A 27,968-nucleotide genomic window follows, 5' to 3' on the forward strand; every position below is an offset into this window, starting at 1 on the left:
GGTTATAGTGTATGTTAATGAGTCACCTATGGATTTCTGGTTTTGAACTTGGATCTTGCACCTTTCACTTCGTTCTACTTTATTGTATAAGTCATAGTTTATATGCCACGATGACATATTAATTCACCCTTACTGTTTATTACTTCACAAACTATAGCAGTGTACAATGCATGTAAATAATAATTAATTATCAAATGAAAATAAAAACTTCCAAATGCTGTTGTTTTTGTTGTAGCTCTTTGTTGAAATACTTGTTATGCTATAAATCTCCATCACGATCATCGAATCACGACTGGAGGTAGTTTGTTGGATAAATATGCATCAAGAACACCAAAGAGTAAAATCTGTCCAGTATATGTTATTTTATTAAATGACGAACAACCATGTTGCATAAACATATTTACAAACATAAACAATATCTTAGATATATATCAAAAAGGTGGAGCACAAGAATACGCCCAGCACAAGAAGAATACGCCGGGCCTAGAATGTGAAGCTAAAAATTGCATGGGTTGGATGGTGGGACAAAGAAATTCCGAGCAACCCTTCCACCTTGTAAATTTTATGTTGATATCATATGACGTTAATCCGGATATCTGATTGGCTGATTGCCTTGACATAATTAGTATGGGTGTACTCGATTTACTTCGAACCGTATGACCATGATTCTTTCAGCTTCACATCCTACTATTCATTACATAGACGATTAAAACAAATAATATTCCGATGTACAACATAAATGTATTTATTGGTATAAATTGTATGTGTTGCCAATATCATGCATTTTTTCGTCATTTATTTTTCTATAAAAAAATGCATTACAAAATTACATAAAATAAGCCAAAGCAAGATATTTGTTACGAAAGTTGGGTTTCTTTTATAACAACCTCAAAATTACATTAACATGTCTTTACTGTATATGTAAGTTTACTATCTGCTTCTGCGAGTTTAGAGATCTTAAACAAAACAGGAAAAGTAAATATTAGTTCTATATTTATCTTAAACGCTTGTGTTAAATCATCAGTTGCTAATCATAGATTTCAATCAAATGAATACGTGATTTATATGTCGGTATGTTTTCCCATATTCAAAGTACAAACATGGTGCTTATAGTTATAGTTACTATAAGGTTCAATGTTGGAAATAAAGCGGTAAGTGAATTTTTAACATTTCGTCCTTCTTATTTCTATATAAAATAAAAAACAAAAATGGTAAGCCAAACAGGTACCCTCGGCCATCGAAGAGGTCTTCCATATAATGACGACACAGCAGTTATGTTTAAAACAACTGAATTGTGATGGCTATTGTATTAACAGGAAACCACACGATACTTCTTTCTGGCCGTACTTCATTATGGCCATACTTCATTCATTATTTTTATATTATATAAATGGTTCAACTCAAAACGTACATACGAGTTTGAACTACGTTCAAATGTCAAACAAATCCAAATTTAAAGATTAAATGATTATATATACACCTTATTGTACTCAATGATCCGGTATATAAAATAAGTATTCATATTTATATACATTGCAATAATTGTCATATGGAAGTTACGCATTAAGGGCAATGACTTCATGACATGTTATACCTTTGAAGAGTTATCTCCCTTGTGATGTTTTGTAAAAGTAGCAACGAATAATAGTTCGCTGAGCACTATCAGTATGTACATGTTATGTCCTTAAATATATGGTCTACAATCACAAACATGCACGCACACGCAACAAAAACAATATAAGATTATAGTAACGGTTGGTTTTGATCATATAAATGTATGACAGACCACCTGTAGGTGTTACCTGATGCAGCCGTCCAGGTGTAAAGGCCCATGTGAACCTAGTCTCCCAGTTTCACTGGTAAGGGACTAAATATCACGGAGACGAAGATACTACAATAGTATTGGCAGGAATGCTTGGATACCTTTTGGTTTTGCTGTTTCCAGACAAATGGTAAGAGTGGTGTTTTGAAAATGTAATGCATAAGTAAATATTGGGATCATACAGTATATATAATATATTTTACATTAATAAATGATCACGTCGGTCTAAAGTCGCTTTCGATGTTATGATGAGTGTTATTGCTTTATATTAGCAGAAAAAAGTAGATTTTCAGAAAAAGGTTGTCAAAATTCCTAAAAGATGTTATGCTCATACATTCCAATAATTTCTTTTACAGCTGTTTAAACGTTCCAAATTTTATGGCATCAATGCAAACAAAAAACTGGAGCAAAAACTGGTGACACGAAAAATAATACACTCTTTTCAGGAGACATCGAGGTAAACAACTTAAGTGATCCTACTAAGGAACGAATGGGGAGTAGGGGCCATTGTAACGTTTCCGGCTCAAGATGTGGGCCAGTAAGGATGTTTCCGATAAAGTGCAGCCACTCTGCAGTTGTTACCTTTGTGGATATTGTATTTTGAAAATATCAACGCTTATTCGGTATCACAGCCCGTTAAGTTGATAGAAGTAATAAGTTTAATACGTTACATATCTGGTGAAACACACGATGGGATGGATACAAATGGCTGAAACTATGTTAAAGAAGGAATTACAGTATTTTGATATATAGGCACATACATTGTTTGACATTATAAAACAATCAGTCGTTTATTTGTCTGAAAAAGCCGGAGACAAGAAAACGTGTCCTGTATCAATAGCTTCTAATGCACCAAATGCTGCATCCATTAGGAAGTCTTCCTTTAAAAATCTTCCTAGTATATCTCTGTATGTATGAGAGAAGTACAATGGTCTTACCGTTTTCTCCCGTAACAGAAATTGTAAATATTCCGATTACGACAGCCTAATTCATAATTTGCGAAATCTAGCAAGTTGTGCAACGCAACCATTATCACACGGATAATTGTATACGGTGATGTTTATTGTCTCGTATAACGTTTCGGTTATAAACAACAAAGATTTACAATGGTCGATCATTGTTCAATGTAACAATAAATGTTGGAGCAATCCGAGTCTTGCATTCCGATAACGTTTAAATCTGTCAAAATACATTTTAACACAAATATAATATATCTGAACAATTTTAAAAATAGATAACTTAGGTAAAACCACGTGTGTGTCTTACATCTGTCATACAAATGAGAGGAAAATGAGTTCACACAATGTGAACAAGCTGAGCGAATTTAAAATGATGACAGAGTTAAATGCACGATTAAACAATTGAAATTACCACTTAGGCGTTGCTTTCGTTGTCAGATGAGGACAGATAAGGAGATATCCCGTGCGCTGCAGACGTGTTTGTGCTATCTTTGTCTTTGTCTTTTGTAGTTGAAGCTGTCACGTTCCCGCTCACATTGACTCTCCGTGAACGTCTTATCGTTGACCTATTAAAGTGTTCTTCCCTAGTGTCTGTTGGATGCAAGTGTGTCACCTTGCTATCAAGATTGTTTTCTGTCGTTGTCAACTTTTCCATCTCTACGCTTGATTCATAAATCTTACGGTTTTGTTTCTTATTTCTTTTTTTCTTTGGCATTTTTGAACTTTCCAGTCCTGGCGTAGGGTCAGAAACATTCAACACATTATCCTGTGTGTAAGTGTCTTCTGCATTCTTATCTCTGTCCTTAGACTTTGATTTCTTTCCTTTCTTCCGACATCCGGGCTCCAGATATTGAAATGTACCTAAGATTTCATCTGCAAGTGAGCTTAATAGTGTGTCACCGTTCCTTCCCTTCTTTTTGGGTCCATCGTCCGGTTTATCCGGCTTAATATTTTCAGGTTTAATTCTATTCTTCTTTTTCCAATAAACCGATTCATCTTTGTAACTTTCTTGTTCTTTTTCTTCTTCAGGTACGTGTTGCTTTTGATTCCCAGCAGAATCGTCTTTTTTCTCGGACAACTTTGACCACATGTTGTGTTTATCTAGTACAGAAGGATTTTTCTCCTGTGCATCCCGTTCTTCACTTGATTCCCGCTCACGTTTCCTTGTCGATTTTCTTTCCAACCTTTTTTGTTTTCTTTCCAAAGCCATTTCGTTGTCATTTTCAGTTTGATCGAGCGTGTTTTGATCGTCATTTTCGTTTTGCAAGTCTTCAGACATTGAAGGTTTTGATTTTGCGATGTTATTAGGTTTCAGTTTGGTAAACAAGATAGCACGTGACGATGCCTGAAACGGAAAATCATTTATTAAAACCACTGTGTTGGATATAAGGATGATAATGTTTCTATAACGAGAGTACAATTGTGTACTTTACAGGGAGAGTAAAGGAGAAAACATCATAAAGGCTGTTTTGGAGTTTTATTTTGCTACATAGTAAACCATATCTAATCAGAACAACCGAAGAAAACATCACAATGACTGCGCATATGCATAGGACACTTAAACAAAAAAAACCCACCATAAACAGTGTTATCAAAACTAGGATAGGAATTGGTCGGTCAAGTGGCGCAGTGGATAACGCACTCGCTTTACCCAAGGCGTCCGGAGTTCGATTCCCCGTTCGGACGTAAAAAGATATGTTGAGACGTTGTTCTTCTCCAGGTACTCCGGTTTCCTCCCAAATTAAGGAAGATTAATAATCTTCTTCTATTGTCCGTAACTTGATTTTAATACGGTATTAATTGATTGGTATAATGAGTTACATTCATTATGCAGTACGTCTTATGTAAGCGAATATTTATAATCCAGGGTGAAAACAACCGCAAACATTAACGCAATATATTACCTACTGATGATAAAATCCAACTTATCTCCAGAGCCATTAGCGAAGAACAGGATGTATCAACAGACCATCACGAGTCTAAAATCAAACTGCACTGATCACTAAAAGATATTCGATTACCTTTTCAGAATATCTATATAACTCTGTAAAACATACTAAAAGTTCCCAATTGTTTATTGTGATACCATAACAATGGCTAACGTCCATTCGATAATGATGTAAAAGGTAAAAAAAAAACCACCGAAAGAAAAAAATATCACTGGGGATTTAGATAGACGGTATCCGTAAAAGGGGCCATGCTTGCATGATACCATTTGTACCAACCATTGCCTGGCGTTTCTTCTCTTATACATGTACCTATTTTTAAGGTACACTTTGACGTATTTCTCATGAATATACCAGGACGGAACATCTGCAGTTGGCTAGTGTATATATCTTTAAGTAGCCTATGATGTTATATCCCTTGTGGACACCCTTTAAGGAATGCCTAAATATGTGTTTCGTGTCCATACCCTTACGGAGGGCAAACATTTCTGGCGTACCTTCTACATGTAGTACGTAAGGAAACCATTGTTATCTGTACCTACCCTTAACGCGCGTTGCGAGTTGTTTCTGTCAAGCTTTCCAGTGCCGATCATCTCCACATGGTCAGAGTTTAGACACTCCTCAATTTTATCAAGTCTGTATATTAGAAACATGTACGATTGAACAGCAAAAATGTGTGAATACGTTTTGCAGTTTAGTGCATATATTTAAAAGTGTGAGAGTAGCTTATGTTCTTTTCTTAGCGTAAAAGGAGATGGTCAATGTATGCAAATGTATACAAAAAGCTATTTAAAAGAACGTGTCGAACGTCCTGGGGACAAATTGAAGAAACGATATGCGAAATATGATATGTGCATGATAAAAAAACGGTGGTCGTTTCTTGACAGTACATTTAATCAAACGAGAAGATAAAGTCTAAAATATTTTACCTGCTAGCGATGTTCTGTATTTGTATTGTTAGTGACGTTTGGGTTTCTTTCAATTCTTTCTGAAACATGTTCTTTCGTTCTTCAGTCTGCATTCGATTGACACGATGGAATTCATTGTCTGAAATGTTAACGTCACTCAAACATTAGGTTTAGTGTCGTGAACTACAAGTGAAATATTATATTTTAAAGAGGCATGCACTAGTATGAGAACGCACGAAGTCGATTTTAAGTCTCTGTCTGAAAGAACTCACAGCAGCCGTGGGATCAACGATGTGAATGCCTATTCCTTCTGTACCGAAATCTAGCGAAAGCAAAGTAACGAACAACCAGACGTTACCGGCTAAAGGGAGATAACTCTTACCCATTGTCGACGTCAAAAACACGTTAAAACATACTTACCTGTAAGAAAGATTTCGTTTCGTGGTGTTGATTTTCTACATCCGCAGCAGAAAATAAATTTAAGGAAAGCCAAGATGTGAATGATGATAGAAAAGGGAGGCACAAACACTGTCTTTAAATGGTACTCATAGGTCAGGAAGTACATATTGTAGCGCCATATGGCGGCGGTCTTCTCAAATATGACGTTATAGATGTTACTGTAATAAATGAAAATAACAATAAATTTGTTTGTTGCGTAACTGCAATGGTTACCTTTTTAACATATGTCTTCTATTTCCAAATATATGAATAGTGAAATTGCATTTAAATTAAATTTGAATATTTTCTATTGTGCAACAATGCCAAACTTTTTCAAGACTATTCAATTCACTATTTCACTCCAACAAATTTACACTGCTATTCAAGGTTGTACATGGTCTGCTATTTGTTTTATGTTCATTATCGTAATGGAGACACAATGTAGATTAAAAAGACATATGTCAATTACCTGAAAATAGCAATGAGTAGATTCAGGAGAAGAACATTCGACAACAGTATGTAGATACCAAGGAAAATGTACACCAAGGCATGTTGTTTCCTACAAAACTTAGCATCGCCAGCACAATCTGGATCATCTGCAACGAAGGGCAATGTGATCTGAATGTAAGCTATACACATTATACACTGTTTATATGCAGAAATATATCATAATTAACCATTCATATATCACATATCATGTACTCTTATCAACTGTATAATCATATAAGAAACTTTCATAAAAACCCCCACATGTATTTGTCACAAACTATATGAGGTCACAAACACCTGGAGCTTCGGGAAGAGAAAGGGCTTGCTGTATCCCACTGTAGATTATCAGAGGAGGCGACTAATGTTACACATCCGTAGAGCTCTGATGTTTTCTGTCTTCTATTATAGGGGACATTGCAAAAACTAACACATCTCCCTAAAAACCCTGTCTTGATATGACCTACGTTGTTGCAAGGTCGTTTAATCCAAACCAACGAAGCAAAACAAACAATAACAAATTAATGACTATACAGTTGTTTTGCATCTGAACAGTGCTATGAAAGAGGTATGTTAGTTTGTGTGAGATGTCAAGTCCTCGTAACAGCTGAGGTCATTTGAACACGGATGCATGGGGTGAAATAGCTAAATAGATAGAGTAGAATGTGAGTGTTATGTTCCTATTTGAACAGTGCGTGGTTGTACTTTGAGAAATGCGATGTATTAAGCAGTGCTTTCGAGTAATTTGAACACTTATCTGTAGTAAACTGAATGTGACGTTGGTCAAATGTCCGAATCACTGAACAGGAACAGGATATACTTATCAATAGTACAGAAGTTTCGGGGGGGGGGGGGGGGGGTTANTATATTAAACTTTTAGAACGATTTAAAGGTTTTGATTTGTAATTACAGAGTCTCTGTTGATCAGTGTCTGAATAACAAAATCAAATTTGGATTAACCTAGTCTTCGAAGGAATGTTAAATTTGAAATAAACTGATTTTACCGTCGTGCTTTTTATGGTATCCTTTAAATCACTGATTTTATTTAAGAATGTTTATTGTTCAGAACTAAGATACAAAGGAATTGAGCAACAGGCAAAGCCTATGAGTGCCCTCTCCTGTAAATCACTTTTGAGCTTCCATACTTATACAAATCTCTGCAAAGAAACCTTAAGGCAATGCTAACGTTTACAGCTCATCAAAATATGCTTTTGATTTGCATTTATATTGCTTGATACATCAAATACATTTAAGTCCATTTACATCAATCGTTCCATGAATAGATAATTTTCCTATTGTTCTTTTACCGTGTAGTATCATACAAAGTGGCACTAAATCTTGTTTGTTATTTATAACTTTTACTTGCAGTGGAAATTCAATTGGTATTGCAATCCACAGAGTATATAATATCACATCAGTGAAATCAGTATTTAAACGGTTTAAACATCCCCGAAATTTTTCCAACAACAAAGCAATGAGTCATGCAAAAGTAGTCAACGAACTAAGTACCTTCTATTGCATCGAGTCCAACTTCCCCGTATACTATCCAGTAAGGTTGGTAGAAGACGTCTCGGATGATATCCCAGGAGGCATGTCGCTCCGTGTACAGCAGGGCCTGGCTAGACGTACCATATGCCACGATGAAAATCAGCAGGATCAGAAAGAACTGCAGCATGGACGCCGTCTAGGTAAGAATATCGTGTTATATCTATGGTTAATGATGGGGATGATATTTGGAACCCTTTACAACCTATCAATATGTACATTTAAACAATCATAGCGCTTTGTTTGACATTATGGTATGCTTATGATAGAAAATCTTGCATTCAATTCTTGTTTAAAACATGTATTGTCCAGTATTAATCAACAATTGCTGCCCTTCCTACCATTTCCTTCACCATGACGACTTGAGGACCTAACGTCTGATCGACAACGTACGCCCTGAAGATTTTGAGTTGGAAGATGACGAGATTGATGGAGTAGGCTATCTTTGTGAAGGTCTGGTCTGGTTCTAATTGGTGGACACAGTACCCAAGAACAAACAGTAGGGCATTGAGAGACTCCACGATAGTCGTCAGACCGATTATGTCACGGATTGTCGCACTCCAGCTTGCTGTAGGAAAGATTCCCACCTGTGAAAATGTCAAAATTAATACAGAATGCTGAACCGAGAGCACCCAACCCTGGCAGTCCTAACGATAAAGTAAGTTACCCAATCAGGAAGACAACATTTCCATAGCACGACCTTTACGTGTGTTGATGCTATGACGTACTTTTAAGAAATATATTTATTTCACAGATATTTGATTAAAACACTAAACGTGCTATAATATATAATGTACAAAATGTATGTATATCACACTTACAGTATACAATTCATCCAACTGCAGTGTGAGAATCCACGCTAGACACACGCTCTCCAGTGTAGTGATGTACTCTTTCTTGAAGTCTACCAAAACCATATACACGAACACTCCGAGGAATACGAAATACGTCAGCTGACAAAATAATCAGTGCACATTTGTTAAATAACAATTTTTCTTATTTCCTTAATGACAAAATCAGTACATTGCAATTTTTTTTTATAGCGTCAGTAATTTATGAATACAGCCAAACTATTTTAATTATTCTATTTTCTCTCTTTGTGCTAATTTTAACAAGCGACGACTTACATTGTGATAAAAGAATTTTGTCCTCGGCGATTTGAAGTACAGTTTAAACTTCTGATACGTCCGCTTGACGAACGAGGATCCTCCCTTCCTTCCATAACTCTCATCCAAATCGTCTGTCTTCTGGAGGATATATGGAACTCTTACTTTCATGACTGGGGTAGCCACAAGAATAGGCAAGACTTGCAACAAGACCATCTGAAGAGGAGTACATGAAATATCACTATTGGGTATGTTTAACGGGGGTCTTAGTTGTTGCATAGTATTTTGTGTATAGTGGTAAAATACGATACAAAGAAAAATGGTGCAGTCAGTACACAAACACGGTAAAAAAACGGTAAAAACATACATGATCACGACAAAACATCAGAGGAAAAATTAGGTGTACCGGAATAATGAGCGATTACTGCACCACATGAGGGTCCCAACTTGATGACTACCGTCAAGTCCAGGAAAGTTTGTATTTCACTAATGATTTTATGAGAAAATGGTCATCCTTGCGTCGTTTACACATTTAAAAAAAGGAAAACCGTAACATCAGGTTAAACTTTGTAAGCATACTAGTTACCACTGTATAATTCTCTCATCCATTATTACCCGTTTCACGTCGACAAATACACCACCATTCCAAATATCATCCATAAACTTCTGTACTGCCTGGGCCGCCATGAAATTCTAAAAAGAGACAAAAATGTTATCAGAAAGGTAATGTAATTAAACCAATACAAAATTATTACAGGACCAATATACAATCTGTTTACCTATATACATTTTGCTTCATGTTATAGATACGTGTTTTAACAGCTGTGCGATTCAATATGTGATTGACAACGTAGATTACCGTGACATTGCCGCTGGCTGCCATTTGGAGGGCGGACAATCCACCCCACATAGACGACGGGCCACATAAAAGTAGCTGTGTGAGGTTCTCGTCCCCAACATTACAAGCACTCAGCAGCTGGATGGCCAACTTCTCAAACATCCTGTGATATAAACACTTAATTAACAAACAGTAAATTGTTAGAATAAAATATTAATGACAATTTGAAGGTAGTTACAATTTACTCTTTAACTCGTTTTAAGTATGTTAATACTTTGCAAATTTGAACCATCAAATGTGTGCAATTCAATTCTGTCATATATTACATACTATGCTATGTATGCCATTCAACTTCCACACGCTGTCTTTAACAAAACAACTGTGATGAATTTGTTTCGTTTTATACATTACGCAATATTGGATTATTGTAAAGTTAACGCTGACCATAAATAACAGTTTACCCTCATTGGTAGTTAAAGTTTTGTGTATGTGATAAGTATGTAAGTATATAAGTAAGTTCGTAGTGAAGTGGTTATCACTGACTTTTATACAACACTTTTGTTGACTTTACCTCACTTTAAACATACATTAGCATGAAAAATAAATGTAGTTCCACGTACTTTTTGTTTTCGTCAAGTTGTTTCTTCTCGTCCTGAAACCTGTCGTCAATCTGTGACTTCATTATCTCCATTAGGTGACACATGGCAATGGCGCTCTGCAACGGCTCATGTCGTAGCATGCGCCAAGCAAACTTGGCAATGTCTGGTCTGGAAACAAATAATATTGTAATTGTCAACTGTTAGGCAGACTAGTATTACAAATCGATACATTCAAAGAGATCAAGAGCCATTGTCCTTATGTCGAGAAGTAGTCACATACTAATTTACAAATATGAAAATAATGTCGTTAGAAAATGTTTGTAAAATAATTTCACTGCTTGCTTATGATAACGCAAACATTGCTTTATGTTTATTTTTCACTTATAAACGTACACGAAAAGTGATAAATCGTTACGTTAAAAACATTTTTTTTGATTCCCCCCCCAGTGATTTTATTGATATTTTATTAATTGATAAACCAAATACCAGGAAGACAAGTTGCACAGTGGATAAGCTCCATATTCTTTGCTTTAGTAAATCGTTAATCAATTACATGTCCGCAAAAATATTGCCTAATGAAATTGAACTTTTTTCGTTCGAAATATAACGCAGAGCTTTTGTATGATCCACATCTTGAGTAAATATTTATATTGATATGATAGGTATATTTTAAAACTTCACCTGAGAAAGATCACAGCCCAGATGAGAAGATGCTTGTAGGGGTAGGTGTAATTGCCTAGACGCTCTGGCAGCAACATCCTGATATTTCCCTCAGCAACCTCAGCGTTTTTCTGTTGCAGCTCTGCTTCTGTAGCCACAAAGTCATCGTCGTACCTGTCAAAGAGGTTCTTCATCACTCGAACTATGAAGGTTCGTTTAGATATGGCCTTCACTTCGTCGATTTCCTTTTCATCCCGATGAAGATATAGTGGAGCCATGTCCTCCCATATTGTCATTCCGTAGTCATGGCATGCCTAGAATTTAAAAATATGTTCTTAAAACTTGAAGGAGTTTTTTTTTTATCATTATCGATATTGCAATGAATTCGTTTGTATGTGAACAATGCATACCCTTTCATAGAGCTGTGCTAGATTTTTACTGATGAAGTTATTGAAATCAACAACTGCTATTTCTTTCCCAATCAGTTCTTCAATCCAGTCCAAACGTTTTTCCTGTGTCGTAATGGCTGTCAACAGAGTTTCATGAAACAGGTCTGTATCAGAGGCTGAAACACAAAAGAACATGCAGTCATGTTGGGAAAACAATTATCAAGATGTTTCCTAGCCTACGCATATTTTGTTATCTTTCTGGATTCCCGAAACAACTTATTTAAGTAACATTTTCTAATTGGAGAAATAAGATATTGCCATTTATACAACATACAATATTGTTTTGGGATTTTCTGTTTTAATTAAACAATGAAAACATCGTTATCTTAAAGATCATTTAAAAACAGACAACAAAGTCAAATCGAAATTGCGATTTGTTTTTCAATCGTAATCTTTAAACATCCATGTGTTTTTATATAATATCGATATCAGTTGCAGTAGTTGAGAGCCTATTGCCTGTATAAGCAACATACCATCAAGATGCTTTGTGAGCAGTTCCTGGACTTGTTCGTTCTTTAACATGTTCCATTCAACCGCTAGACTCATGATCTTACTCAGCCTCTTCGGGTGCTCTAGGAGATATAATACATAATTGAATCAACAGAAATATGTAACAAAGAAATATTTACATCCAATTCACATTATTAGATCTAATGACAAGAAAATAGCTTTTTTATCTTATTATATGCCCAATTAAATATGAGTCATATTAAGTAATGGCATAAAACTTTAATGTATGTTTTGTTACTTAATATAATTCAAGAATATTACCTGAGCTGCTGTTGAGGAGGACAGTGAGAATCTTGTTGTTGAAATCGGCCTCCTTCTCTAGGTCGCACACAGCAAAACAATCTTCACCATCCTATCAAAGAAATGGTATGTAGTCAGCATTCGAATACACATTTGTTGAATCAACGACTTCTATTTCACAATCTTTTGCATTTTTTTTTACCATAAGCTTTTGTTTTGTTTGCCGGTTTGTGATTTAGCGTCCCTGAACATGTAACAATTATGGTCATATGAAGACGGGTCTCTAGGGAAACACTTCCAAAGAAAGAAACTCAACATTTGTCTCTTTAATATCCTCTAGACGGAGGACATGCAACCCTCATTCTTCACCACATGATTCGCCTCGTATGACAAGCATTAAATAGGTTTCAAAGCACAAACCTTAAGGGATATCAAGTATGAATAGAAACAAAATGGGGTGAAGTTATGTAGAGAATACGCTCAGTTTTTAAGTTTTGATTAATTTGTTTTTTAATTACGTGAACAATTATTGAAATGTTTCGTAGTAATATCAAAAAATCAGTATATCAGTATTTAAACCAATTTTTGACGATAACTTTAAACGTTCTATTTTACACAAAGCCAAGGAGACCAATTTTTATTACGAAATGAACTATTTATTTTGTAACTAGACATTTAAAACTTTGAAATTATTGTTGAAAAATTACTTACATTTTGGAGTTTTTTTAATAACTGCTCCAGTTGACAGGATACTCGAGTTTTTTCTTCTTTAGTGTAATTTTTCCCGACCGAAATGTATTGGAAGAAGTCTTCCCTTAGACTTCTAAAACACAGAAATCAAATCATTGTTTTAAACCTCGAAAAATATTCCATTGCTGAAGCAGTGTTATTTTATGGGTGGTACTTTTGACGATTTTTTTTACCATGTCACTGTCCTTGTCATTTAATTGGGATTCGGGTGGATTGATTATCGAGCGCATATGCTAGCTTATGACGATGGGATGTCTATTAATCGCACAAGGATCAACACACTAAGAAGGACAACTCTAGTAGTTATTTAGTCATCGTAAGAAAACAAATTTTACAAATTGTCCCTTTCGTCTAAAATCAGATAATCAATATAAATACGAGGTGAAAGGGCAGCTAGGGAATGTCAATCAGGATGTCATTCTTTCTGCGTTTGAAGGTTATCTCGGGTACACAGGAAAAATCAATAATAACTAATAAGCAGATTTGATATTAAGAACATTAAGAACAAAATTCTAAAATGTTACTTAGATAAAATATAAAAATGATTTGAACACATCAAGTAAATGAATAAATCTCTTCTATTTAGGATACTAAATTGACATCATTTAAAGATGTCACAATTATTTTCTTTTTCAAATGAATCTGGTATAATAACCAGTTTCGGAACTTAAACGTTTTTGTAACCAATTAAAGTCACCATTATACCATCGTAATCAGATAATATTTGTTATTATAGAAATCATCAATTGCAATGGAATATTTACTCAAATTCCGTATTCGGATTATTTGCGTTGGCGATAAACCCTGCCAGTCCACCAGTTCCCTTAATCACCAACACTGGCAGTTTTGCTTTCAATGCGCGGTCGATATATGTCAACGTTGACTCATTTCCTCCTGCTAGAACTATGACCACTGGAGCAGAAAGCTGTTTATGTTCTTCTGTAATGTCAATTATGCATAAATAATCATATCTATTACTGGGAGGAATGCAGATTTATAATACACAAATCAGTCATGCGATCCTCTATACATTCATTTGCATTAAATAAGTGTATATATTAATAAGAAAGTAGATAACATATTCATTTTCTTTAAACAAATTATAATCCAATACTCAGTACAATAACGTAAGGTTGGAATTGTTATCGTTCAACGGTAACGCTTAAAGACCCCCGTACCACTGCCAAACATTGTAACTATGCATAAGAAGCCCTTTTCCGCCATGACAATTGCAACGGTGATATATTGCTGAAGAGACAGTCATACCTTGCGAAACTTGACAAGAAAGATAATTGAACTACACAGCAAAGAAGAACCCTGATCAGATGGCAGGTTCTCATGTGACCCTAGCTGTATCGAGGAAGTTCCACCCCTAACAAACAAATCAGTCGCGCTAAATGTATACCGATATTAAAATAAAGGGGAGGTTACTGTATGTTCACAAACTACGCTGTAATTCTTTAGTGTTTAGACCGCAGTGGGACAAGGATCATTCAGTACCACGCTAAAAGGTTTGTAGAATCGGTATTGATATGCGTTGTACCTGCATGTTCGTCTTCATTGAGTTCCATTAGTTTCTTTTCTATACAGTGACGGTAGAGCATGACGTTTTCAATGTATTTCCCGACATTGCCTTCAGTGTAATATTCGTGTTGATCGTGAGGAAAGTCTACAAACATGTGGTAACCCAGGCCGTGACACAGGCGTGTGTTACCCCGAGTCATGATGTCCACACCAGCTTTATTCTGTGTGCGGGTGCTGCGCTGTCAAAAGGCAATTTTGTTTAGGATTTTATAAAGAGTCAGATTTGTATCGATATAGTGACAGCTGCGTTTTCTATTTTGATACATGTATCCTCAAATTAGAAACTGTTACTAGGATATAGTTACGTTACGTGGAATATCGGATCAACTCCGGCTTCCATGGGTTCTGTTGAAATATGATTATGTTTTCTAACTGGACCCAAGTCAGTCTCAGTTACAAGTAACATAAGTTTGTAACTTCGTTATGTTTGTTAATAGACACAATGTCCAATTCCATAACAAAACACTTCGCGAGAGAACAAAATCACAACTTACCCCAAAGACGATGATAAAATGATTAAAATCAGAAATAATTTCGTTTGGTGTAAAACAGAGTACCGGCCAAAAAGGCTGATCTCTCTACGTTGAAAGTCCACAAACCTTGAATGTTTTCGGATCAGCCATGAGCATTGGCTTGTCTTTTATGAGGTTCCAAGGCGATAGCCCAATTACAGGAACCTTGCGTTGCTTGTAGGACTGATCCATCTTGCTGAACACCATATTCACTGATTTGGTTATACCCTCATCTAAACCGGAAGTTATTACCATTGCCTCTGCATCACGGGAAAACTTGACATAGAAATGAATAATTGTTTAGCACCTATTTTATTCTATTTTTTTCGACTTCGATGTCATTTATCAAATTGTGCATTTTCTGATAAAATGTCTAAATAAATATGCGTAAATATGCAACGTAAATAATATCACATTTAATATTTTTTACATAAATTTTGTAAAAGCATATTGAAATATTCCTGTAAAGAGTATAATATAAATTTCCCCTACAAACATGAAAAAATGTTACCAACCTGAACGAGTTTAGACTGAAAACTTCTCATAAGTTTGATTGGAATCTCGTCGCCCACAACGGATAAAACCAATCCCGCATCTTTAATCTTCCAATATTTCAGAAAATATTCTAGTATCTTATCCTGATGATCCGAGGAAGCTACTTGAACATACTAAAAATTGACGACAAGAATTTATCTGTTTGGAATAACAGTTTGAAAAAAAAAAGAAAAAAAAAAGACATTTGTTTTGAAATGAAACTTTCAAAGACTACACAGTTTCTTTCAAAACTATCAAACCAGACACCATTTTTTGCTAGTTGTATAATTGACAATTAAGGGAAAACAGAAAGTTTTATATTTAAACGATGTGCATTTAATTACTTCCATTGTTGCCTGACAGTTACATATATTTCTTCTATCCATGGAACCTTTAAGTTTAACGAACCCTGAGGGAGCTAAGACGATTCCTCCATCTTCTCCCACAGTAGACAGACTCTCTTGTCGACTTGTTGCATCCTACAAACGAAACACACGCTGAAAACTTTCATAATACTCAGAGATTGTAATGTAATGTAATAACACCATCACCTACATTGTGTCATGCATGTTTAATATATCCCATTGTGACGTCACAAGGTCCCGATGATGATTTCCTGTGATTTGCACTGTTTTAAGAATAACAATATGTGCAATTTACCATGAGTTTGTCGAATTTTTGATATCAAAACTCAATCTCATTCCAACTGCAAAGGACTTTTTTTTGAAACTCGCTTTAGGGTGTTTCATTAGATATAATATGTTATCCACACTTGTTTGAGAATCTCTGTATTTCATTGATGCGGAAATATTCAGACTATTTATCGTTGGTAAAAAAAAGTGTGAATATTTCCGCATCAATGAAAGAGTAAATCAATAAATCAATAAAATGAGAAAAAACGAAATAAAATAAATGAATAATCTGTTTCATCTAAAGACACATCATTTGATTACTACTATTTCAGATCTATCAAACACAAATGTATGATGTACATTTTGATTATTGTAATGATACAAATTATAAATGAATAAACTTAAAGCGTTTCCAGTTGCTCAACAGTATACGTCTCCACTCTGATATCTTTTCTTACCTTGATATTTCTGGTGATCAGGTTTTGTTTGTCCACACTTGCAGCTAAAAAAGAATATCCGAGTTAAAGAATGCTACATCGTAACACTTTTTTAACAACATTGCTATACTACTTTCTTTCGATCATGCTTTATCACAAAAGTACCTGCATTGGCGTAGAAAAAGACCAATGTGTTGTAGGACGGGAATATTTTAATTCGATAAAGACAACTACATGTATAACATGACAGTCTGTCCATCTCTCGTGAGAGATCGGGGTATATTGTTTGTCCCAAAATCTTTTAAAATCTTTCTTACTAATTGACGTCACAAATATTGTGATACTGTAATAGCTGAACGCGATGTTATTGATATAGTTGTAATAATCACCAAGGTTATAATTCATTCTATAAGAGCAGAGCATCCTTCAATCAACCATTTATCTTATTGGAAAAATTATTAATTACAAGATATAAGATAACCTATTTCGCATTGATATAAAGATTTCATATATAACGCTTACTCACAGCAGCAATCATTACGACAAATCAAAAGTATAATACTGATGGTGAAAATAAAATTCATAAACAAAGTCATTGAGTAATATGTAGCAAAATCTTTAGTTACATACACAATTGTAAGAGCAATTATTTAATAACAATATTTTATTTTAAAACTTCATAAAGATAATGCAGTTGTATGTACCATATGTTACCTTTATATTATTAAGATACATAAATGCATGTTAAGAGAAAAGAGTGAAGACACACAAACAGAGCTATAGAGACCGACAGTGCTAGCTAAAGAGATACAATATAAAATGTACTTACATCTTTGTATTCGCAAGTTTTTTCTCCTGGCCCTCCTCCTCGTCAAACCGTCCACAACAAAATTCATTGAAGTTTGAAGCGACAAATCCGAGCTCATCGTATCTGTTCTGTTTCGAAGATATTGGAGAAAACATTATATGGCACACCATATATTTTGTTTGTTTAATATAGAGAACACGATTACATTACTTTCTTGAAAACGTGTCACAACAAAGATTTTAATGAAGCCTGAAACAAGGTCTTTGTAGAGGGTGCAATCAGGAGTAATATGTAAACTGGCTGCCATCAAAATCCTAATGTGTTTTAATGATTTAGTGATCACAAGTTATTCACACATACAAACAAAAATTGGAAACGTTGTTTGTAAATAAGATTTTGTTCTAGATGTAAATGTAAATAATACCCAATGGGATTGCAACTGACTTCACACGTTCGTTCCGGAAGAGGGGCTAGTCAACTGCATCAAAGTACATTGAGTGCTTTCCATCGACAAAATATGCTGCAAATCTCCTGTGTGTAACCTTTATCATGTACCATTGTAGTGATACAATGTTAACGATACGTTTGTTGTATCATGCCCATCTGTTCATTGAAGAATTGCGTTACTCGATGCAAGCAGCATTACCCGGATACTCTATAGTTTTAACTATATAAAGACCTTACATACTTTCCAATTAGCCGCATTAATTTATTGATAGTCTATCAAACCGGTTTATTTGCGTATTGAATACGATAACAACCCCCTGGAGTCTTTAAAATATATTTACAATAATACACCCTGATTACTAGACACGTCTTTGTATTTCATATTTCATAACACAAGTTATAACTCTTTCTATTTTTTTATGAATACATACCTTTAACTGAAATATGTCGTTGTCCTGATGTTGATATCTAAAAGGGCTTGCCATGTTATCCATTCCTTTAGAATGTAAAACACATTAATAACTGAGATAGCTTCTTACATTACTTACTGTTGAAGAAATTTGCTAACAGTAAGTAATTCGGACATATCTTGTGCGATTTACCTACAAACTGTAATAAATATTTGTATTATGAATAAGTATGTGACCGCCCAAAGTGGACTCAAAGAAGGCGCATCCTGCGGTCGCCGATAGCTACCAATGATTCATGACTAAATGTTGATAAGTATGATATTTAAACAAGAGTTCATAATTGATTTATGTAGTTGACCATAAGTTTATGTAAATACATGGTTCAATATATGATGGTGGTAGTGTGCTAAATCTTATGATAAATGCATGAAGCCCCTATCTCTCATTCACGAATCAACACGATTTTTCAACTTTTCATAAACCGTGTTCATAATTTCTTAAATCGTGTATGTGAGATGGGGCTTTAGAGTCATGGCAAACCCTGAACCAACTAGGGGATTTATGAATAAAATGAATAAATGAATATTAAAATATCCGGGTTGGGGGCGACATTCCTATGCTAGGTCTGATATTGATATCAGCATGTCTTTTATACAAACAAATCATAACGAGTCATTTCCCTAAAGGGACTCAAAACCAGATTATCCACTTTATTAGCCGTGCCCTTGTACGTGTAAGAAGTTAACTTGAAACATGCGATTGGAAACAAATGAATACTTAACTTAAGATGTGAAATTAGATTATATGGTTGCAACACGCGGAATTATGTTTATTTTATCTACAGAATATAAATAATGTGAGTGCAATTTTTACCATATATCCACTCAGTTACCTGCATGTTAACCGTTAACTAATCAAGTTATTAGCTCTCGTGTTAACAATATATACATCCACTTATCTTCACGTTAACGATATATATGTATACAGCTACCTTCATGCTAACCATGTATATGTATATAGCTACCTTCATGTCAACCAAATACATGTATACAACTATTTTCACGTTAACCATACACATGTTTACAACTACCTTCACGTTAATCATATATATGTATACAGCTACCTTCACGTTAATCATATATATGTATACAGCTACCTTCACATTAACCATATATATGTATACAGCTACCTTCACATTAACTATGTATATATATTTACATTTGCCCCCGCGCCGTCCCATTACAACAGAGGGCAAGTGTAATTATATAGTCTATAATAACAACTGCTCGACCATAATTACAACTGCCTGTTTCAGGTGAAGGAATATGTAAACAAACAAAATGGCCGCCTGAAATGTATTTTGAGGCAGGGCAAATGGTTTTTGTAGGAATATGTCTTAAAAAAGAAAAATTTGTAAATATAGAAAATATCTAGCAGGTTTTATGGGATTTGCCAGAGGTCACTTGTAATTATATCAACAATAATTACATCCAGACAACCAGTTATTGTTTAAGTATACAGCTACCTTCACTTTAACCATATATATATATACAGTGGCCCTCATGTTAACCATATATATGTATACAGCTACCTTCACGTTAGCCATGTATATGTATACAGATACCTTCACGTTAACCATATATATGTATACAGCTACCTTCACGTTAACCATATATATATATATGTATATAGCTACCTTCACGTTAACCATATATATGTATACAGCTACCTTCACGTTAACCATATATATGTTTACAGCTACCTTCACGTTAACCATATATATGTATACAGCTACCTTCACGTTAACCATATATATGTTTAGCGCTACCTTCACGTTAACCATATATATTTGAATACAGCTACATTCATGTTAACCATGTATATGTATACAGCCACCTTCACGTTAACCATTTATATGTATACAGCTACCTTCACGTTAACCATTTATATGTATACAGCTACCTTCACGTTAACCATATATATATATGTATATAGCTACCTACACGTTAACCATATATATGTATACAGCTACCTTCAAGTTAACCATATATATATAAACAGCTACCTTCACGTTAACCATATATATGTATACAGCTACCTTCACGTTAACCATATATATTTTAAGTTAACCATTTATATAGATATCAATCCGGTAGCCTTTGTGTTAACGATATATATATAGATATATCCATTTACATATATATTAACTAAATATATCTATCAAATAACCTTCACGTTAACCATGTATATATATATATACAGCTATTTCCACATTAACCATATATATGTATATAGCTACCTTCACGTTAACCATATATATATATACAGCTACCTTCACGTTAACCATATATATGTATACAGCTACCTTCACGTTAACCATAGATATATAAACATCTACCTTCACGTTAACCATATATATATGTGTACAGCTACCTTCACGTTAACCATATATATGTATAAAGCTACCTTCACGTTAACCATATATATATAAACAGCTACCTTCACGTTAACCATATATATGTTTACAGCTATCTTCACGTTAACCATATATAAGCATACAGCTACCTTCACATTAACCATATATATGTATACAGCTACCTTCACGTTTACCATATATCCTTCAAGTTAACCATATATATATATATCAATCCGGTAGCCTTTGTGTTAACGATATATATATAGATTTATCCATTTACCTATACATTACCCAAATATATCTATCAAATAACCTTCACGTTAACCATGTATATATATATATATACAGCTATCTCCACATTAACCATATATATGTATACAGCTTCCTTCACGTTAACCATATATATGTATACAGCTACCTTCACGATAACCATATATGTATGTATATAGCTACCTTCACGTTAACCATATATATGTATACAGCTAACTTCACGTTAACCATATATATATGTATACAGCTACCTTCACGTTGACCATATATGTGTATACAGCTATCTTCACGTTAACCATATATATGTATATAGCCACCTTCACGTTAACCATATATCCTTCAAGTTAACCATATATATATATATATCAATCCGGTAGCCTTTGTGTTAACGATATATATATAGATATATCCATTTACCTATATATTAACCAAATACATCTGTCAAATAACCTTCACGTTAACCATGTATATATATATATACAGCTATCTCCACCAGCTACCTTCACGTTAACCATATATCCTTCACGTTGACCATATATGTGTATACAGCTACCTTCACGTTAACCATATATATCTATACAGCTACCTTCACGTTAACCATATATATGTATACAGCTACCTTCACGTTAACCATATATATATATGTATATAGCTACCTTCACGTTAACCATATATATATGTATATAGCTACCCTCACGTTAGCCATATATATGTATACAGCTACCTTCACGTTAACCATGTATATATATATACAGCTATCTCCACATTAACCATATATATGTATACAGCTACCTTCACGTTAACCATATATATATAAACAGCTACCTTCACGTTATCCACATATATATAAACAGCTACCTTCACGTGAACCATATTATTGTATACAGCTACCTTCACGTTAACCATTTATATATAAACAGCTACCTTTACGTGAACCATATATATATATATAGCTACCTTCACGGTTACCATATATATGTATACAGATACCTTCACGTTAACCATATATATGTATACAGCTACCTTCACATTAACCATGTATATATATACAGCTATCTCCACATTAACCATATATATGTATACAGCTACCTTCACGTTAACCATATATCCTTTAAGTTAACCATATATATAAATATCAATCCGGTAGCCTTTGTGTTAACGATATATATATAAATATATCCATTTAACTATATATTAACCAAATATATCTATCAAATAACCTTCACGTTAACCATGTATATATATATACAGCTATCTCCACATTAACCATATATATGTATACAGCTACCTTCACGTTAACCATATATCCTTTAAGTTAACCATATATATAAATATCAATCCGGTAGCCTTTGTGTTAACGATATACAGCTCCCTTCACATTAACCATATATATGTATACAGCTACCTTCACGTTAACCATATATATGTATATAGCTACCTTCACGTTTACCAAATATATATGTATATAGCTATCTTCATGTTAACCATATATATGTATACAGCTACCTTCACGTTAACCATATATATGTATACAGCTACCTTCACGTTAACCATATATATATAAAAAGCTACCTTCACGTTAACCATATATATGTATACAGCTACCTCTACGTTAACCATATATATGTATACAGCTATCTTCACATTAACCATATATATGTATACAGCTACCTTCACGTTAAACATATATCCTTCAAGTTAACCATATATATATATATATATCAATCCGGTAGCCTTTGTGTTAACGATATATATATAGATATATCCATTTACCTATATATTAACCAAATATATCTATCAAATAACCTTCACGTTAACCATGTATATATATATATATACAGCTATCTCCACGTTCAGCATATATATGTATACAGCTACCTTCACGTTGACCATATATGTGTATACAGCTACCTTCACGTTAACCATATATATGTATACAGCTACCTTCACATTAACCATATATATGTATATAGCTACCTTCACGTTTACCATATATCCTTCAAGTTAACCATAGATATATAAATATCAATCCGGTAGCTTTTGTGTTAACGATATATATATAAATATATCCATTTACCTATATATTAACCAAATATATCTATCGAATAACCTTCACGTTAAACATGTATATATATACAGCTATATCCACATTAACCATATATATGTATACAGCTACCTTCACGTTAACCATATATATGTATACAGCTACCTTCACGTTAACCATATATATATAAACAGCTACCTTCAAGTTAACCATATATCCTTCAAGTTAACCATATATATTAATCCGGTAGCCTTTGTGTTAATGATATATATATAGATATATCCATTTACCTATATATTAACCAAATATATTTATCAAATAACCTTCACGTTAACCATGTATATATATAAATATACAGCTATCTCCACATTAACCATATACATGTATATGTATACAGCTACCTTCACGTTGACCATATATATATATATAGCTACCTTCACGTTAACCATATACATATGTATATAGCTACCTTCACGTTAACCATATATATATAAACAGCTACCTTCACATTAACCATATATATGTATATAGCTACCTTCACGTTAACCATATATATATATACAGCTACCTTCACGTTAACCATATATATGTATACAGCTACCTTCACGTTAACCATATATTTATAAACAGCTACCTTCACGTTAACCATATATATATGTATATAGCTACCTTCACGTTAATCATATATATGTATACAGCTACCTTCACGTTAACCATATATATGTAACCATCTACCTTCACTTTAGCCATATCTATATTAACAGCTACCTTCACGTTAACCATATATATATAAACAGCTACCTTCACGTTAACCAAATATATATGTATATAGCTACCTTCACGTTAACCATATATATGTAAACAGCTACCTTCACGTTAACCATATATATATTAACAGCTACCTTCACGTTAACCATATATATGTATACAGCTACCTTCACGTTAACCATATATATGTATACAGCTACCTTCACGTTAACCATATATATATAAACAGCTACCTTCACATTAACCATAATTATGTATACAGCTACCTTCTTGTTAACCATACATATACATATGTATAAAGCTACCTTCACGTTAACCACATATATGTATACAGCTACCTTCACGTTAACCATATATATGTATGCAGCTATCTTCACGTTTACCATATATCCTTTAAGTTAACTATATATATATATATCAATCCGGAAGCCTTTGTGTTAACGATATATATATAGATATATCCATTTACCTATATATTAACCGAATATATATATCAAATAACCTTCACGTTAACCATGTTTATATCCATAAACCTTCACGGTAACCATATATACATGTATATATGTATATATCCGGTAACATGTACAAATGTACCTTTACGTTCACCAATTATACATCTATTTACCTATACGTAAACCATCTGTATCTGTATAACTAGTTAACTCCACGTTAACCATATAGGTAGTTTCATATATTTTAACCATATACCCATCCACATATATTTGGTTAATATATAGGTAAATGGACATATCTATATATATATCGTTAACACAAAGGCTACCGGATTGATATATATATATATATATATGGTTATGTTTACCATATAGCTATATACATATATGTTAACCATATACCGATCAAGTTACCTTCATGTTAACTTTATAGCTAGTTATATATATGTTAACCATATAGCTATATACATATATGTTAACAATATATCCATCCAGTAACCATCAAGTCAACAATATAGCTAGTTACATGTATGTTAATTATATAGCTAGTTACATATATGTTAATTATATAGCTAGTTACATATATGTTAACCATATACCCACCCAGTTACCTTCATGTGAACCATATAGCTAGTTACATATATGCTAACCATATACCTATTCAGTTACCTTCATGTTCACCAAATAGCTAGTAACATATATGTTAACCATATACCCATCTAGTTACCTTCACGTTAACCATATATCTATATACTTATATGTTAACCATATACCCACCCAGTTCCCTTCATGTTAACTATATAGCTAGTTACATATATGTAAACCATATCCCCACCCAGTTACCTTCATGTTAACCATGTAGCTAGTTACATATACGTTAACCATATAGCTATATACATATATGGTTACCATATATCCAACCAGTTACCTTCCTGTTAGCTATATAACTAGTTACATGTATGTTAACTATATAGCTAGTTACATATATGTAAACCATATCCCCACCCAGTTACCTTCATGTTAACCATGTAGCTAGTTACATATACGTTAACCATATAGCTATATACATATATGGTTACCATATATCCAACCAGTTACCTTCTTGTTAGCTATATAGCTAGTTACATGTATGTTTACTATATAGCTAGTTACATATATGTTAACCATATCCCCACCCAGTTACCTTCATGTTAACCATATAGCTAGCTACATATATGTTAACCATATAGCTAGCGACATTTATGTTAACCATATAGCTAGTTATATATATGTTAACCATATGCCTATATAGTTTCCTTCACGTTAACCATATATCTATATACTTATATGTTAACCATATACCCATCCAGTTATTTTCATGTTAATCATATACCTAGTTACATATATGTTAACCTTATCCCAATCCAGTTCCCTTCATGTTAACGATATAGCTAGTTACATATATGTTAATTATATAGCTAGTTACATATATGTAAACCATATCCCCACCCAGTTACCTTCATGTTAACCATGTAGCTAGTTACATATACGTTAACCATATAGCTATATACATATATGTTAACCATATACCGATCAAGTTACCTTCATGTTAACTTTATAGCTAGTTATATATATGTTAACCATATACCTATTCAGTTACCTTCATGTTCACCAAATAGCTAGTAACATATATGTTAACCATATTCCCATCCAGTTACTTTCATGTTAACCATATAGCTAGTGACATATATTTTAACCATATAGCTAGTGACATTTATGTTAACCACATAGCTAGTTACATATATGTTAATTATATAGCTAGTTACATATATGATAACCATATACCCACCCAGTTACCTTCATGTGAACCATATAGCTAGTTACATATATGTTAACCATATACCTAGTGACATTTATGTTAACCATATAGCTAGTTACATATATGTTAACCATATAGCTAGTGACATTTATGTTAACCATATACCCATCCAGTTATCTTCATGTTAACCATATTCACATAAACATGTTTCCAGTAAGTTATGACGTCAAACATTAACAAATTTATGAAATATTCATTAATTGTTGTAGCTTTTGTCAGTCTAACAGGGACTTGATATATTTCGGGTCGATACCGGGCTCCAAGTAAACATTCAAATTTATACATACCATTCTTATTTGTCATTTATATAATGGAATCTTTGAATATACTTAAGTTGTATTATGGTTTTAAATGTGTGGTTTTAAAGTTTAAGGAATAAATCTAATGTGTTTATCAGTTGTCGTCATAGTTTTACCATGTCTTCGGTTCCGGATATAACGGTAATACAATATGTCTGGCACGGACATGAAATGCATCCTTGCATTGGTTAGTGAGGTACAATATACATCCATGTACCCGATAAGTTATACAATTATAAGGCCATGTACATTATAAACGAATAAATCAGCAGGCTTTACGGAACTGTCCATTGTTTTGTTTTCTATTTGCGATAAAATAGAACATCTATGATCCAAAGCTTTTAATTTTTTAATTAGATATGTAAATAATGTGTTTACCTACCGATTTCTTAAGAATTATTACTGCTATATCCAAACACAGCATGGAGTTTCCGTCGTCTTAATGCCATCTTACCGTGTGATTAAAGTAGTGCTTCTTGAACATACTTTTACTGGTACACCCGTTTAACAACACAATGCAAATAGCGTTAAATATGTATCGCCTTGTCTGGTAGTTATCAACAAAATCCTATAAACAGGCCCTGGTCTGAATGGTATGGGTTTAACCTTGCATGTAGACAGACAATACACAATACCCGGTAGGTGGACGGTACTCGTCAAACACGTAGTACACCTGATGTGTATTCACGGGTATATAATACATGAATGTATATACATGTATGTGGATGTTTTAAACGTTCATCCATTCATGTGTCTACTGGTCTGATACACTCTATGTCGCACTAATTAGGTGTGTGCATGCTTAACCTCGTGGACATGCGAAAGGCAGTGATGGCCAGTGAACCACGAATTTAAAAAGAACTTAAATATTGGTCGGTTTGTTGGAAGTGCATGTAATGCTGTATACTTTTGAATTAAAGGAGATTATATAAATGTCTTTCACACTTATAACTTTAGATCCATATTTGTCTAAAAAAAATATATCAATTCATCTAGTTGTGAATGCTATTCATGTTCCTTCATTTGACTTCTTGTATTGTATTTTCTGTTTTTATTTCATTTTATTTCTATTTATTTCATACATTAATCTACATTTATATATATCTACGTAGGAAACAAATTATCGGTTGTCCGAAATAATGGTAACTAATCGAGTTCAAACGTTTTTTAATATATCGTTTTTAAAAACAAATGTTATGCAAGGAAAACTACGGTTTACTGTAGCCGATATCTGTGAAGAT

The 27,968-nt window shown here is 33.7% G+C and overlaps 1 protein-coding gene across 1 annotated transcript; it reads right to left on the bottom strand.

Annotated features, from left to right (window-relative positions):
* Positions 1 to 361: 361 nt before the first annotated feature.
* LOC110449768 (transient receptor potential cation channel subfamily M member 3-like) lies at positions 362 to 27,430 on the bottom strand. The gene is made up of 26 exons (XM_021496825.1): positions 27,110 to 27,430; positions 18,642 to 18,706; positions 17,785 to 17,891; positions 16,977 to 17,020; positions 16,295 to 16,365; positions 15,868 to 16,020; positions 15,440 to 15,628; positions 14,800 to 15,019; positions 14,021 to 14,195; positions 13,218 to 13,329; positions 12,528 to 12,618; positions 12,230 to 12,328; positions 11,718 to 11,872; positions 11,329 to 11,621; positions 10,669 to 10,815; positions 10,070 to 10,211; positions 9,826 to 9,903; positions 9,232 to 9,426; positions 8,926 to 9,057; positions 8,446 to 8,691; positions 8,069 to 8,243; positions 6,543 to 6,669; positions 6,056 to 6,252; positions 5,657 to 5,774; positions 5,270 to 5,363; positions 362 to 4,126 (listed from the first exon to the last, which is right to left on the bottom strand). Exons 2-26 carry the CDS (start codon positions 18,702 to 18,704, stop codon positions 3,197 to 3,199), a joined length of 4,353 nt encoding a protein of 1,450 aa, XP_021352500.1. The 5' UTR covers positions 18,705 to 18,706; positions 27,110 to 27,430; the 3' UTR covers positions 362 to 3,196.
* Positions 27,431 to 27,968: the final 538 nt, after the last annotated feature.

This window comes from Mizuhopecten yessoensis, unplaced genomic scaffold (assembly GCF_002113885.1).
Source record: "Mizuhopecten yessoensis strain PY_sf001 unplaced genomic scaffold, ASM211388v2 scaffold4819, whole genome shotgun sequence".
NCBI classification, from domain to species: domain Eukaryota; kingdom Metazoa; phylum Mollusca; class Bivalvia; order Pectinida; family Pectinidae; genus Mizuhopecten; species Mizuhopecten yessoensis.

What these genes read in the sequence shown, in the direction of transcription:
- LOC110449768 (XM_021496825.1), bottom strand. Translation starts at nt 18,704, where the DNA reads ATGGATAACATGGCAAGCCCTTTTAGATATCAACATCAGGACAACGAC. An exon ending in CAATGAAGACGAACATGCAG is followed by an intron (nt 14,196 to 14,799) that starts GTACAACGCATA and finishes TTGACATTACAG; the next exon opens with AAGAACATAAACAGCTTTCT. An exon ending in AATCCGAATACGGAATTTGA is followed by an intron (nt 13,330 to 14,020) that starts GTAAATATTCCA and finishes TCTGTGTTTTAG; the next exon opens with AAGTCTAAGGGAAGACTTCT.